Source organism: Choristoneura fumiferana, chromosome 18, assembly GCF_025370935.1.
Source record: "Choristoneura fumiferana chromosome 18, NRCan_CFum_1, whole genome shotgun sequence".
Lineage (NCBI taxonomy): Eukaryota > Metazoa > Arthropoda > Insecta > Lepidoptera > Tortricidae > Choristoneura > Choristoneura fumiferana.
Window position 1 is genome coordinate 4,368,540 of NC_133489.1, and position 13,085 is coordinate 4,381,624.

A 13,085-nucleotide genomic window follows, 5' to 3' on the forward strand; every position below is an offset into this window, starting at 1 on the left:
AGGGCCGTACTTATACTTTAGATGGTTTATCTTTAAACCAGAAGAACTTATGCTTTCTTTTTTACAGAATTAAAATAAGAGGAATAGAAATGTCACGAGAGATATATATATACATATATTGATATTGCTAAAAAGCCATACAAATTGTCTTGAACTTGTTTCGTAAATCGTAATACTACAAGCTCATAGTATTTAATTAGAAATGTTGGGTAGAGAGCATTTGACGCGGTACACTTTGAACATCGACTAATGTACGAAAAAATTGCTAACTGTAGGTAATAGAAAAACACGTAACAAAATGTACAGTGGTCTTCATTTCAACTACCGTAACCACTAACTGAAACCTTCCAGACGAATTTAAAACACCTTGCATTATCTCGGTTGCAGCTTGGTTGCAGCAGTCGCGTTGTTGTCTTGTTATTTTCTTGCCTTTGAATCTGAAACGAAATACACACAATGTTCTAACTTTTCTGTACCCCGAAGAATGGTATTTATTGCCTATTATCAATTACATACACACGTACCGTAGGCGACAGGCTAGCAACCTGTCACTATTGTACCGTTTTTGTCAAACTTAAAACCTAAAATTGCTAAAAGTGGCTCCGAAGCGGTAACGTTTCGTGTGCTCTGCCTACCCCATTTGGGAATACAGGCGTGATGTTTGTGTGTGTGTGTGTATCAATTACAAAAGGTGTGGGGTTTGTCCTGCTCTCGTCTCCCGCATCATCCTATACACATTACATTATTTAATGTTCTAAATTCTTAAACTTTTAATCCAGCTAAATATGTCAATTTATACTGAACAGCGCCTATGAAGATCTCGACGCATGAATCACGCAGCAAGCCGACCATACTAATACCCAGTAATGTTTCCGTCTAACATTCATAATACGTAAGTGTCAAACTGCGTGGACGGTCCACCTGACGTTTATGAGTATTTAGAGCTCCCTGCCGTGGGTGCGATGCTATCTCACTAACTGGTACGAGAGATAACTGGCAAGATAGTAACGTGCCTCTCATACCTGATGTCATTTTGAGGTCATAAATTTCATTCACAAAATCCTTTGACGTATAATGCTACTTATCAAAGAGAAATCAGCGTTTTTGTAGCACCTGTTTGTGCTGGATACTGCTTAAAAGCTGCTGTGAAAAATTATGCTAAAAAGGAGGATCGCATAAGTGCATATGAAGGAATTGCACAAAAGGGGAGAGAACTAGCCAATTTTTAGGATTCCGTAGCCAAAGTGGCAAAAACGGAACCCTTCTAGTTTCGCCATGTCTGTCTGTCTGTCTGTCCGTCCGCGGCTTATCAGTGACTATCAATGCTAGAAAGCTGTAATTTTGCACGAATATATACCAACTATGCCAACAAAATGGTACCTACAATTAAAAATTCAAAAAAAAATTGTTAGATTACCTTCGATGGACGTAAAGTGGGGGTGTTTTTTTTTTCTCATCCAACCTGGTAGTGTGGGGAATCGTTGGATAGGTCTTTTAAAAAAGCATTAGGGGGTTACTGAAACGATTTTTCGATTCAGTGATCTGTTTGAAAAATATTCAACTTTAAAGTGCAAATTTTCATTAAAATCGAGCGTTCCCCCTCCCCCCTCTAAAATCTAAATAAAATCCACCGGTGAGTGGAAAAAATTAAAAAAAAATCAGGATGGTAGTAAGTATATCAAACTTACAAGGAAAACTACAACGGGTAAGTTTTCTTGAGATATATTAGTAGTTTAAGAGTAAATAGCAGCCTAAGGTATAAAATATACCTAAACTTGGAATATTCCGTACAAAATACGAAATCCTTATCAAAATATTACTTAATTTTTTCGTAATGGCTACGGAACCCTATTTCGGGCGTGTCCGACACGCTCTTGGCCAGTTTTTATTATTCAATAGTAGTTAAGCCGTGGGATGAAGCTAGTAATAACCATTTCTCTGAACGAGATAGAAAAAGATTAGCTGATAGGTCTAATGGTGACTCTCAAGATATTGCACACTGTAGGTTAGGTACACTTGCAGGATAGTGTTTTTATTTACCGGAGAATCAACCGTGCTATAGACAAAAACTCATCCGTACAACCTCATAAGTACATAACCTTTAAATACATATTTTTTCTTAGGTCTTCCTTTCTTTAGGCTTTTTAGGCTCAGGCTACAGAGTGGTCTTGGCTTACGTCAAATCATAATACACCCAAACATGTACACCTAAAACAATTCAGGACAGTTGTTCCGTGTGACTTACAAGTACGACTGTCCATTTAGAATAAAGGATTCGCGGGTTATATTCGCTTACACTTACTTGTAGTATTACTTATTCTGTGACGAGCGGCACATTACAGCTAGTTCGTCGAAGGGCACTTCATCATTCAAAAGACATTAAAGCCCCCAATTTTTAACAATCCTCTAGTCTAATTAACAGTTTCTACCCTTCCCTGTCTCGGTTACTAATCCCGAAGTCCGCAAACACGTTTCCAAGAAGTGATAAAGCCTAGTAAACACGTATTATAAATCGCCATGAATGGGCCTGCTTAAGATGCGGCGTTGCGCCGTATGCCGCGCATGCGCGCATAATGCACTCCCGCGCACCTTAATACACCCTTATTTATAGCACTTTGTCTTCGAAGTTCACACGATTATTGAAAATTATCACATTTGTGAGGACTGGAATGTTCGTTGGGGATGTTTCCAGATTTTGATGTTATCGTCCTGAATTTACGAGTATTAAGAGAGCGAATTCGCAATTATTACAGGTCAATTGTTCAGAAATGTTTTCTAGGAGCTTTTTTCTAAACTAATGATGATGATCAAAAAACTGCTGAAAAGCTATTATAACTAACTACTACTACAACTATTATATTTTTTTCCTACGCCCTAAAAAATTGCACGATACTTTTTTGAAATGCGTGTATCAGTCTTAAACGAAACATCCCAAAATGGTACAAAAAATATTTTTAATCCAAACATGACGATACATCCAGATGAGCATTTATTTGTTACGAGAACCGCAGATAAACGGATCGCACCAGCAAATTCTGCCAAATGTAAAAATTTGAATACTGACTCACCAAAACAAGTAAACAAATCTTACAAACCCATAAACCGAACGGTCCCATACGTGTTGCATTTGCCAGATTAGCACTAGGATGTCCAGAGTCCCATAACGGTTGGATCCGAAACCGAGTGTAAAATGACGGGGCAGACGCGCTCGAGACGTGTCCTGACTCCTAATGAGTCCTGGACGAAGGATATATAACCCTGCGTCTAGTGACAGACGACACTCCGCAACTTGACTCTGAATACTACGAAGCCATGGAGGTTCTATCGATCTTGGTGCTGGGCTGCGCTCTGTGGGCGGTAGACGCCTACCCATACTACCCCTATTATGGAAATGTGGATTCATGTAAGTTTTTTTTGTTTTAGAATTTGGCAGTGTTTTATCATTTAGAGTACGAAATGAAGAGCAAAAATTAAACAAAATCACTTTTTTTTTGTTTGTAACTAACATTTTTGAATTTGTATAAAAAATTTTGGTTGCTCTTATCCGATTGGTTTTCATGTCGTATGCTTTTTTAATTTTTATTATTATGAAGAGGCAAACGAGCATGCGGGACATCTGATGGGAAATGTTCACCAACAACTCAAGGAGAGTCATTGGTCTGTAGCCGGCCTTTAAAGAAAGTACGAGTATAAGCCCTGTCTATCTACAGACAGTATTGCATGTCGTATGTCATATGATAATCATATTTATAATTGTTTTAACTTTTTTGTTCTAATTTTTTAATAAAGTGGACAAAAATGGTAAGGCATCGACACAGATTTTATCTTGACGTATTCCTGAGCAACTTCGTATTGAAAGCTGGAATAAATCTGAGAGCCACCATGTCTTTTAATAATTTTTATTCGTGCATTATTATTGCCACCATGCTTTTAATAATTTTATTCGTGCGTTGTCGACATTTTTAATTTACGCTAATTGAAAAAACCCTTTAACTCCAAGTCAATCCAATTAATATCTACCTACCTTTTAATAGAAATTTATTTCCTCTATTCAGTGTCTTATGGCGCAAGTGACAGCAACCGCGGCGGCGTTGCCTTGAGCCGATACTACAACCCATACTACACCCAACGTGCAGGCGCCGGCATGGCCGCCTTCATGTTCAAGCAACCCGACGACCAGCCCAGCCAGTACTACCTCCCCACCACCGACCGGCGCCGGCAGACCCAACCAGACCTAACTTACCTACCCCCTCAGCAAAACGAGGTCTTCTATCCACAATCACAGCAACCGCAATCGCCTACGGAATCAACTGAGCTGGCTGAACCTACCGAGAGAATAGACCTCGCTACCACGGCCAAAACCGTGCCCGAAATAACAGAGCCAGAAGTCGAAGAAGTTGAAGAACCTGTGCAAAGACCAAAGAAGAGGTTGCAGAAAAAGAAGCAAGTGAAGAGACCAGTTGAGGATGAAGAAGACGAAGATGACTTCGCTCCTAGGATGCCGGCTGCGGCTTTCTTCCCGATGTTCTTCGGGTACGGAGGCAGGTCAGGATCCGGGGGTATGCCTGGCGGAGCGACGGCTGTGGCCAATGCGTATAGTACTGGTCGGGGAGGAGTCGCCAGTAGTCACGCCACGGCTTATGGCGCGCCCAGACCTGAATCGAAAGCCTAGGTTAACCTGGATAGCTGGTAGGTAAAACCGGGCTTCTACACTTGGAAAATAAGCTTAAAAGCTTAGTATATCGGTTTTTGTTTCCGCAAGTACCTATCCGAAAAAATGTGTTTTTTATAGATCCAAAGTTCAAATGCCGTACCTACTTTAGATTAGGTATTGTTACAAGAAACAGGAACATTATGTTATTTTTGAAAAGAAAACGTACATCCACTAGACCTAATAGCTGTAGATAATTATAAGACCTCATAGCAGCTTGGTTGCTTTATTGTTTACCGACAAAATTAATGTACCTAATTTGTTTAGTCCGATTTTACATAGCAGCTCTATAATTGTTGTTACAGATACGTAGTTATATGAAATATATTGTTTTAAAATGTATTTTTATGCCATGTAGTCTAAACTAATAAAAGTAGGATAGCGAACTTTAGTATTAATTTGTGTTTTCCTTTAAAATATTTCAAACCCAATAATTACTCCCAAAAGTAAAGAACACTTATCATATCCTTTAGAATTTGTTAAAAGCTCTGCAAAATGAAGTCGTACGTACAGCCTAAATCAGAATACAAGCTTTTAAATTTTTCAAACGCCTTGAGCGGGAGTCTAGCACATACAACGGGACGGTGATGCATAGGTACTCGTCGACAAGATGAATCGTCTAAATTGCAGAAAACTATTTCTTCAGAGCCCTCAAGTACTTAAAAAGAAAAATTACTTGAGAGAAACGAGTATAATTATGAATGTACCACGGTCGTATCTGTTACAAAAGATCAGTTCTACCGTCTTGTGCCAACAGAAACACCATCGAACAAATAGTTGATCGAAAATTGATGTGCCACGAGCTAAACATTGCGAAGCAATTAATGGTAGCAAATAATTCTATGTGCTACGTATAGATGCAGATTTAAGTAATAGATTATTGCAGGCTAATACAGAAATAGATCCTTGAATCTTTACATCAGGAATGCTGTTGCTGGCAACACAAGTTTATATACTTAAATAGTTTTAAGTTGGCAGAAGTTTTTTCTCTTCCACTTCCGCTTCTATGGGGCCACAACAGCGTATATGTTAGTATAATTTTCCTTGCATGTCTGTTGTGTTTGCTAAATAAATAACACGGTAAACAGCTGATCTTCTCCGTCAATTAACCAACAAGAAATCTATAGCCCACGCACCAAGCAATAGCAAACTATTGCCGCGAATATGATTGCTCGCATTCTTAGAAAGGGACAGGGAAATCTCGTCACGGTGTATGATCTCTCCAATTTTAATAATTAATGACGTTGGGTTTTTCATGAATTTTGGGTTTTCGTCATGACCACACAGTTTTTCCATATTTACGTGCTCCGGTAAATTCTTGGTTTAACGGACTCGTGTTTAACTCATTAATGAGATACAGTCAACCACGATAACATGAAGCAAAAAATTTAGAAAATAATATCACGGCTAAGTTGCTTTTCGTAAAAATATAAAAAGTTGAAAGAGGAAGTTTGAATTCATATAGATATGATATTACTTAGGTGTCTTACCTACTAAATTTATGCATCAAGTTTTAGGCCATTGTATAAAACGCCGTATCAAATATGTCCGTGCCGTACCCGGTTTCAAAATAGGACGAACCCATCTCTTCACGTGGGTGTCGTATGTACAAGGCGACTTAGTGTGAGAGTGAGCAGTGCTCTTTATTGACAACAACTCCAGACTCCAGCTCCGCGTGGAAGGCAAAAGGAATTTCCCTCTCTCATGTAAGCTGTAAAAGCCATCTCAGTCAAGATCAACAAGTTCGAAAAAAAAAAACAATTTTCCCAAGAAAAAAAAGAAAGTGGTGCAGGTGTCTATGGCCGGTGGTGATCTCTTACCATCAGGAGACCCATTTGCTCGTTTTCCGTCCAGTCGAATAAATAAAAAAGTTTAATTGTTTTAAGGGTTCACAACTGATTGTCATCCGACGACCACGAATGACCACTCTGCTAACAATTATAGCGACTTAGAAGAGATAAAACGCCATCCCTACTGTTGGAGCTACTTTGTAGGATTCCGTTCCGTGCCCGAAGGATGACGAATGATTAGATTAGATTAGGTTAGATTTATTTATTACCTTTTGAAAAAATACATTATGGATCGTCAAATGTATACAAAATAAATAAATCTTATTACAATAAAATTGTCAGCCAGAATAAAAAATAAAAAAAAAATTAGAATGTCAAATTAGAATTCAATTCAATAATAATAATTAAAAGTAAAACAAGAATATACTTAAATCTAAGTCAAATTTATGCAATAGGAACAATCAATCAAACGAACAATAAAATAATTAAAATGTCAAAAACAATAAAATTAAATATAAAATTAAAATTCACTTCACAAAACTGTGAAAAATGTCAACAAAAACAAAATGGTTCCAACGATTTTGATTTTGACACAGTGAATGTGATTCTGTTAATTAAACAAAAAACAATTAACATGAACCACAAATTCTACTTAACCATACACGAATTGATTGCAAGATTGGGTTCAAATATGAATATTAACAAATTAAATTGTTATGAGTGAAAAGCCCGCAAGTTGGAAAATATTTTTAAATACTGAACAATTTTTCCATACCGACGCCGCCTGTACTCTCCGCCAAGCCAGCGCAGGCGCATGCAAAAAACCATGACATCAAGCCTGTAACGACCGGCAACAATGCACCCGCTAATTTGAATTATTGTAATTACGAGCATGTGACATCACCGTCTGCCTGGCCGCTGCTAAATTAGTTTCTTGGGGAATCCAAAATTCACTATTAGGTACTTTTTACCCGACTGGGATTAATTACAAAGCATCCTTGTATAGGCCACAAGACAGCTACGGATATGGAACCTTCAAGGTGTGCGGTGGGTCATTAATCAAAAATGGTCAAGTGGTCAATAATATGCGTACACGTCATTTTGAGGTTCTTTTTTCTCTTATATCCTATGGCAGAGATTTTCCTATGGCAGAGATTTTCAACAGATGTGCCGCGAATAAGCCTCAGCTGTCCGTTATGTTAAACATTATTATGGGTATACTGTACGGAGCCCTTTAGGTGCTCTACGCGCCAGTCCGACTCGCACTTGGCTATTCAATACGGTGTGCCGTGAAACTTTGATGAACGAAAAGTGTGCCTTTGAATTGAAACCAAAAGGTTGAAACGCCTGCCCTATGGTACGAGTATCATGCAGCGCAGTAGAATACGCATCTGTACCAGCTCCGGCCCTGGGATAGAGCAAGTGGAGCGGTCGCTCTAGGCGCCAAATGGCAAGGGGCTGGTGAAGACGGCAATTTAACAGTCCAGTGCAAAACAAAATTACGATAGAAATACGATATGCGATAATAAGATAGAAAGCGGTGTGGTTGTCCACCTGTAGACAATCTCGCTCTACCTTGATGAAGGGCTAGAGCCGGAGCTGACTTACTCTCTACTATCTAGATAGATAGACATTAAAAAACTTAGTATAATAAATAGTATTAAAAAAAAAAACATAATAAATATCTCGAGACATGTGACATAAATTGACCTATTTAGTCCCAAAGTAGGCAAAGCTTGTCTTGTGGGTACAAGAAAACGGATAAACATACTTAAATACAAATTAAACACCCAAGACTCGAGAACAAATTTTTATATTCGTATTTTTTATACAAATATCTGCCTCGTCCGGGATCGAGCCCGGGACCTTAATCAGGTTCTCTAACCACTTGGCTATCCGGTCATCAAAAAAAACAAACAATTAGAAATAAAACAATTTTTTTATACAATTTGATCCACCAACCTACTTAAATTACAATTATATATTGCAATCCGCGCGATGCCGATCCATTTATAACCACTCCTATTAAACTATTATCTTTTAATGTAAACAAACTATGTTATAAACTGGATTCACATATAATACATTACCCTTAGTTAAATGTAAAGCATTGATAGACGCACCCGGATGCGGTAAGCGGGTTTTTGCATCACATTATATCGAATGTATTAAGTATATTATGCTCGTTCGAATAATTGTTATTAGATAGTGCATCGTGACTGGACCAGCCTCTCGAGGAATGGGTGTAAAGGAACTTACTTCATATTCATAAGCAAGTAATTTCTGTCAAGGCGCAGCGGAGTCCTTCAATAGATACGAATCCACGAAACATTCCTGCCGAGCCGAGGCCTGTATACTGCTTTTTCCAAATATGCGAGGAAAGAAAACGAAAACATTATATTTATTCGGCACAGTATGTTTATATAACAATCTACCTACAATCTAAACAAAATTAACATTTTAATAGTAATAATAATAAGCCTCACTGATAAAAGATACTGCGCTACGACTACGAGTTAGGAGTTTGTGGTGTGCCCATTAGGACATTTTCATCACTACTTGTAGAACTCATTTTATTTTCGTAAAAGTAACACGACAGAAAATCTTGGACAAAATGAAATTCACGTTCCCGCCTCAATTTCGATATTAAAGATTTGGGTCCGAATCGTATATTTGGTTCCACATAAGATAATAGAATCAAAATAAGTTAAAAGAAAACTTATAGGATTAGTAAATATAAATATTATATATTTTTACTTTTAGTTAATGCGGCAATTCCTAAACGCACAACATTAAAAAAACATACCTTTGTTACAAAATATTTAGCAATTCGAGAAGATAATTAAGTCTAAATACACCTTATTATGATTTGGACACAATCATTATTGGCATTAGCTAAATGCAAAAAACAAAGTTTTTTTTAATCTCGGTAATTTGGACACTTGGCTGGCTGTTTGGTGAATGTTCGGTCTTGGGTGAAATTAAAAGTAAAAAACCTGCATAATAATTAACACTTCCTGGACATGTCCGGGAATTAATGCCACTTTTTTTTTAATTTATTATCGCATCAACGCATATAACGATGGACTTCCCGGACGATTTTTCCAACATTAAGCCGTTATTTTGCGAAGATCCGTATCAATATTAGCAATGGAAAATTAAATGATTAGTAGCGGCAGAAGCAAGGTAAAAATACTATAGTTCATATTAATCTCTTTAAATTTATTAATCTTTTTAAATTTTGGCATCCTACAAAATAATCATGCATTTCTGCTTAATTGTCAAGCTTTTACCGAATTTTGTTCAAATTTTGCTTCCGTACTATTCAGTAACACTTATTTAATTGGAAGTTTCTATTAGTAGACATAGTGTACCAATATTAAATCATAATTATATACATATGAGCAATACGAACAGTACTGTCAGTTCAAGTTCCCAAGGTCAGCTCTATACCCGACGTTCGATACGATAATCTCCCGCACAATCAATCAGCAAAAAATCTCCAAACCAACCAGTTTAGAGTACCTAGTTGTGGGAACGCAAAAAAAACTTAACTTATTGTTTTCCCCGTATATAATTCTTAAGAACTCTTAGTAAAGTAAAGCATCTGCATCAATTATGAAATATGTATAAAAGGATCGTGCGGTGAAGACGCCGGCAGTAGCGAGCAACCATGAGGCGGGTCAGCGCGTGTATCATTGCTCTGGGCTTGCTCGGGCTGTCTGATGCGACAGGTTCGGCCCCTCCTTACATACTTATGTGTTTAGCAAAAAGTGGCATTACTAAGTTTTTGCAGTAATTAAATTAACGAACTTCTGCCGGACCATCTAAGACTAATTTGTATAATACTTAAGACGCGTTTTTAAGCTTTGATAAAATGTTGTTTCAGTGAGAGTTCGTCGTGGTGGCTACGGTTCGAGTGGCGGCGGCGGTTATGGCGGCGGTGGCGGATATGGCGGTGGTGGTGGATTCGGCGGCGGCGGTGGATTCGGAGGCGGCGGCGGCGGCGGCGGTGGTTTCGGTGGCGGCGGCTTCGAAGACATAAAGAATGGCGTCAACAGTATTTTAGGGAAAGTCCAAGCCGGATTCAGTCATCTCCATAAAGGAGGAGGCGGTGGAGGTGCCTATGGCGGCGGTGGCGCCTACGGTGGGGGCGGTGGCTTGGGCGGTGGAGCTGCTGGCGGCAACGCCGGCTTTGGAGGAGGCAACGAGAAATTCATTTCTACCAAATCCGATGATGGCAAATCAGGAGGATTTGCGTTCACAGGAACGCTCGGAAATGGAGGATATGGAGGCGGTGGTGGCTACAGTGGAGGCGGCGGGGGTGGCTTCGGAGGAAATGGCGGAGGTAGCCAGGGAGGAGGTGGACATAGTGGAGGGGGCAGCGGCGGCTTTGGAGGCTCTAATGGTGGAGGCCACGGGGGCTCAAGTGGAGGTCATGGAAGTTCGGGTGGAGGCCTTGGAGGTTCAGGCGGAGGAGGTTACGGAGGCGGCGGTGGCTTCGGAGGCGGCGGTGGCTTTGGAGGAGCAGGCGGAGGATCCAACGGCGGATCATATGGAGGAGATAGCGGGTTCGGAGGTTCTGGTGGATCTGGTGGAAAAGGGTTCGGAGGCAATGATGGCTCTCACAACGCTGGATATACCCTCGGTGGTGGCGGCAGTGGAGGTAGTGGTGGTTATGGCGGCGGAGGTGGATTTGGCGGAGGCGGCGGAGGCGGCCTCGGAGGAGGCTCTGGAGGCCATGGTGGTAGCGGTGGCCTCGGCGGTGGCCATGGAAGCAGTGGTGGTCTTGGCGGTGGCTATGGAGGCAGCGGTGGCTTCGGTAGCGGTAACTCAGGAGGAGGCGGGCATGGAGGCAGCGGTGGCTTCGGCGGCGGTACCTCAGGAGGAGGCGGACATGGAGGTAGCGGTGGCTTCGGCGGTGGTCTCGGTGGCGGCAGCGGTGGCGGTGGTGGCGCTGGTGGCTACGGAGGCAGCGACAGCAATGGCGGTGGTGGCTACGGAGGAAGTAGCGGCTGTGGATCAGGATCGTGTGGATCAGGAGGACACGGTGGTTCGGGGGCCTACGCGTCGGCCAGCGCAAAGGCCTCCGCTTCAGCTAGCTCTGGCGGTTACGGTGGCGGCTACGGAAAGTAGATTGTTTCGATTTACGTAAATAAGACTGTTTAACGATGTGATTTTTTTGTAATATTAGGAAATATTTTATTAAATTAAATTTTGCATAATTCTTGTTTGCTTTTGCATCCCATAACAGAAAAAGTATAGGTATATACCTAGTGTTATCCACAAAGACGCGTGATTTTGTCAAAATGACATTGTATTAAGACATTAATGACATTGTATTAAGAACCACGGTACGCGTCATCGTGAATGACTCTACTCTACTCTACCTATACAGTCATAATTATTCAGTTCAGTTCATGTTCAGTTGACGTGGCGGGGTAAAGAACACAGTTGTTTCTGTGCCAAATTGCAATAACAATATCATCATCGTAGGTAGCAGGTAGGTAAAGTGGACTGGCAAGAGTTATCTCAAAATACCATCTAAAAAGTGAAGTGAGAAAAAGCTTGAAATTAAGAAAAAGCCACATGTTATACTACAAATTTAACGAGTTAGGATACGCTATACTCGTAGTGTTTTGTAATAGGTATTTGTAGAAGTAGCCGTTATTTCGATGAGCTATTTCATCTTATACTTCTCTTCATATTAAAATGAGGATTATGCACTTGAGGACATAATAGAATACAATGGCTTTGTTATAAAAGTGGGCTGATAACAAGATCGGGACACCTCAAAAAATTCATACTAAGTAAAAGTGACCTTAAACATGTGCTAACTTTTAACTGTATTAACCTCCTAATATTATTAAAAAAATATATATATATGTGTGTGTAGGTATGTGTATGTGGTTGTTGTGTATCTGTTACTATTTGAAAGAAAGAAAGAAAAACATTTATTCGTGACATTTTTAATTTACGTTAAAATACAGGACGGTTTTGGAATTTTAGGAATAGAATAACACATGGGCAACAAGAATAAGAAGTTATATTCCCTTTTTCTCTGAGCGTGAAAAATCCAAAAAAATAACCGCTAACTCTAGAAACATACAGACAAGTGCTCTTCATAGAATACATTAATGAATGTTGAATGGTGTAATTTTTGGGAATTTCCATGATAATTTCGTGAAATCCCGGATTCCTTTCAACCTACTTTCAAAGCTAAACTCTAGTGCAAAATAAAATTAATTGGATATCATTATCCCAATCTTATGCGCAGACATAACCATTTAGGTCTGGGTTTTTTTTAACCTCTTGATCCATAATTATAGTGAACAAGGAACGCTTGGGTATGAACATAATGACCTAAACTTAGCCTGTAATTGACAGCATAAATAATTAATGCATCATCAGTGGCTATATAAAGTACTAATTCAATATTACTTTGAGTCTTACTGTCAGTTTGTATTGTGTTCTATGCCCACTGTTGAATAAAGGCTTCCCTCAACGCTCACACAACCCAATAATCTAAATCTTCATTTATTTTCACACTACCTTTATCCCGCTGCATTTCTCGCATATAAGAT

The 13,085-nt window shown here is 39.6% G+C and overlaps 2 protein-coding genes across 2 annotated transcripts; both read left to right on the forward strand.

Annotated features, from left to right (window-relative positions):
- The first annotated feature begins 3,284 nt into the window (after positions 1–3,284).
- LOC141437879 (uncharacterized) lies at positions 3,285–5,109 on the forward strand. Its single transcript, XM_074101435.1, has 2 exons — positions 3,285–3,403; positions 4,056–5,109. Exons 1-2 carry the CDS (start codon positions 3,313–3,315, stop codon positions 4,670–4,672), a joined length of 708 nt encoding a protein of 235 aa, XP_073957536.1. The 5' UTR covers positions 3,285–3,312; the 3' UTR covers positions 4,673–5,109.
- A 5,018-nt stretch (positions 5,110–10,127) lies between these two features.
- Positions 10,128–11,726, forward strand: LOC141437645 (uncharacterized). The gene is made up of 2 exons (XM_074101095.1): positions 10,128–10,235; positions 10,391–11,726. The coding sequence occupies exons 1-2, from the start codon at positions 10,175–10,177 to the stop codon at positions 11,635–11,637; spliced, it is 1,308 nt and encodes a 435-aa protein (XP_073957196.1). The 5' UTR covers positions 10,128–10,174; the 3' UTR covers positions 11,638–11,726.
- Positions 11,727–13,085: the final 1,359 nt, after the last annotated feature.

Bases quoted from the DNA above. Each gene is read 5' to 3' on its own strand.
- LOC141437879 (XM_074101435.1), top strand. From the start codon at position 3,313: ATGGAGGTTCTATCGATCTTGGTGCTGGGCTGCGCTCTGTGGGCGGTA. The intron at 3,404-4,055 runs GTAAGTTTTTTT...TCCTCTATTCAG, and splicing joins TTATGGAAATGTGGATTCAT to TGTCTTATGGCGCAAGTGAC.
- LOC141437645 (XM_074101095.1), top strand. From the start codon at position 10,175: ATGAGGCGGGTCAGCGCGTGTATCATTGCTCTGGGCTTGCTCGGGCTG. The intron at 10,236-10,390 runs GTTCGGCCCCTC...ATGTTGTTTCAG, and splicing joins CGGGCTGTCTGATGCGACAG to TGAGAGTTCGTCGTGGTGGC.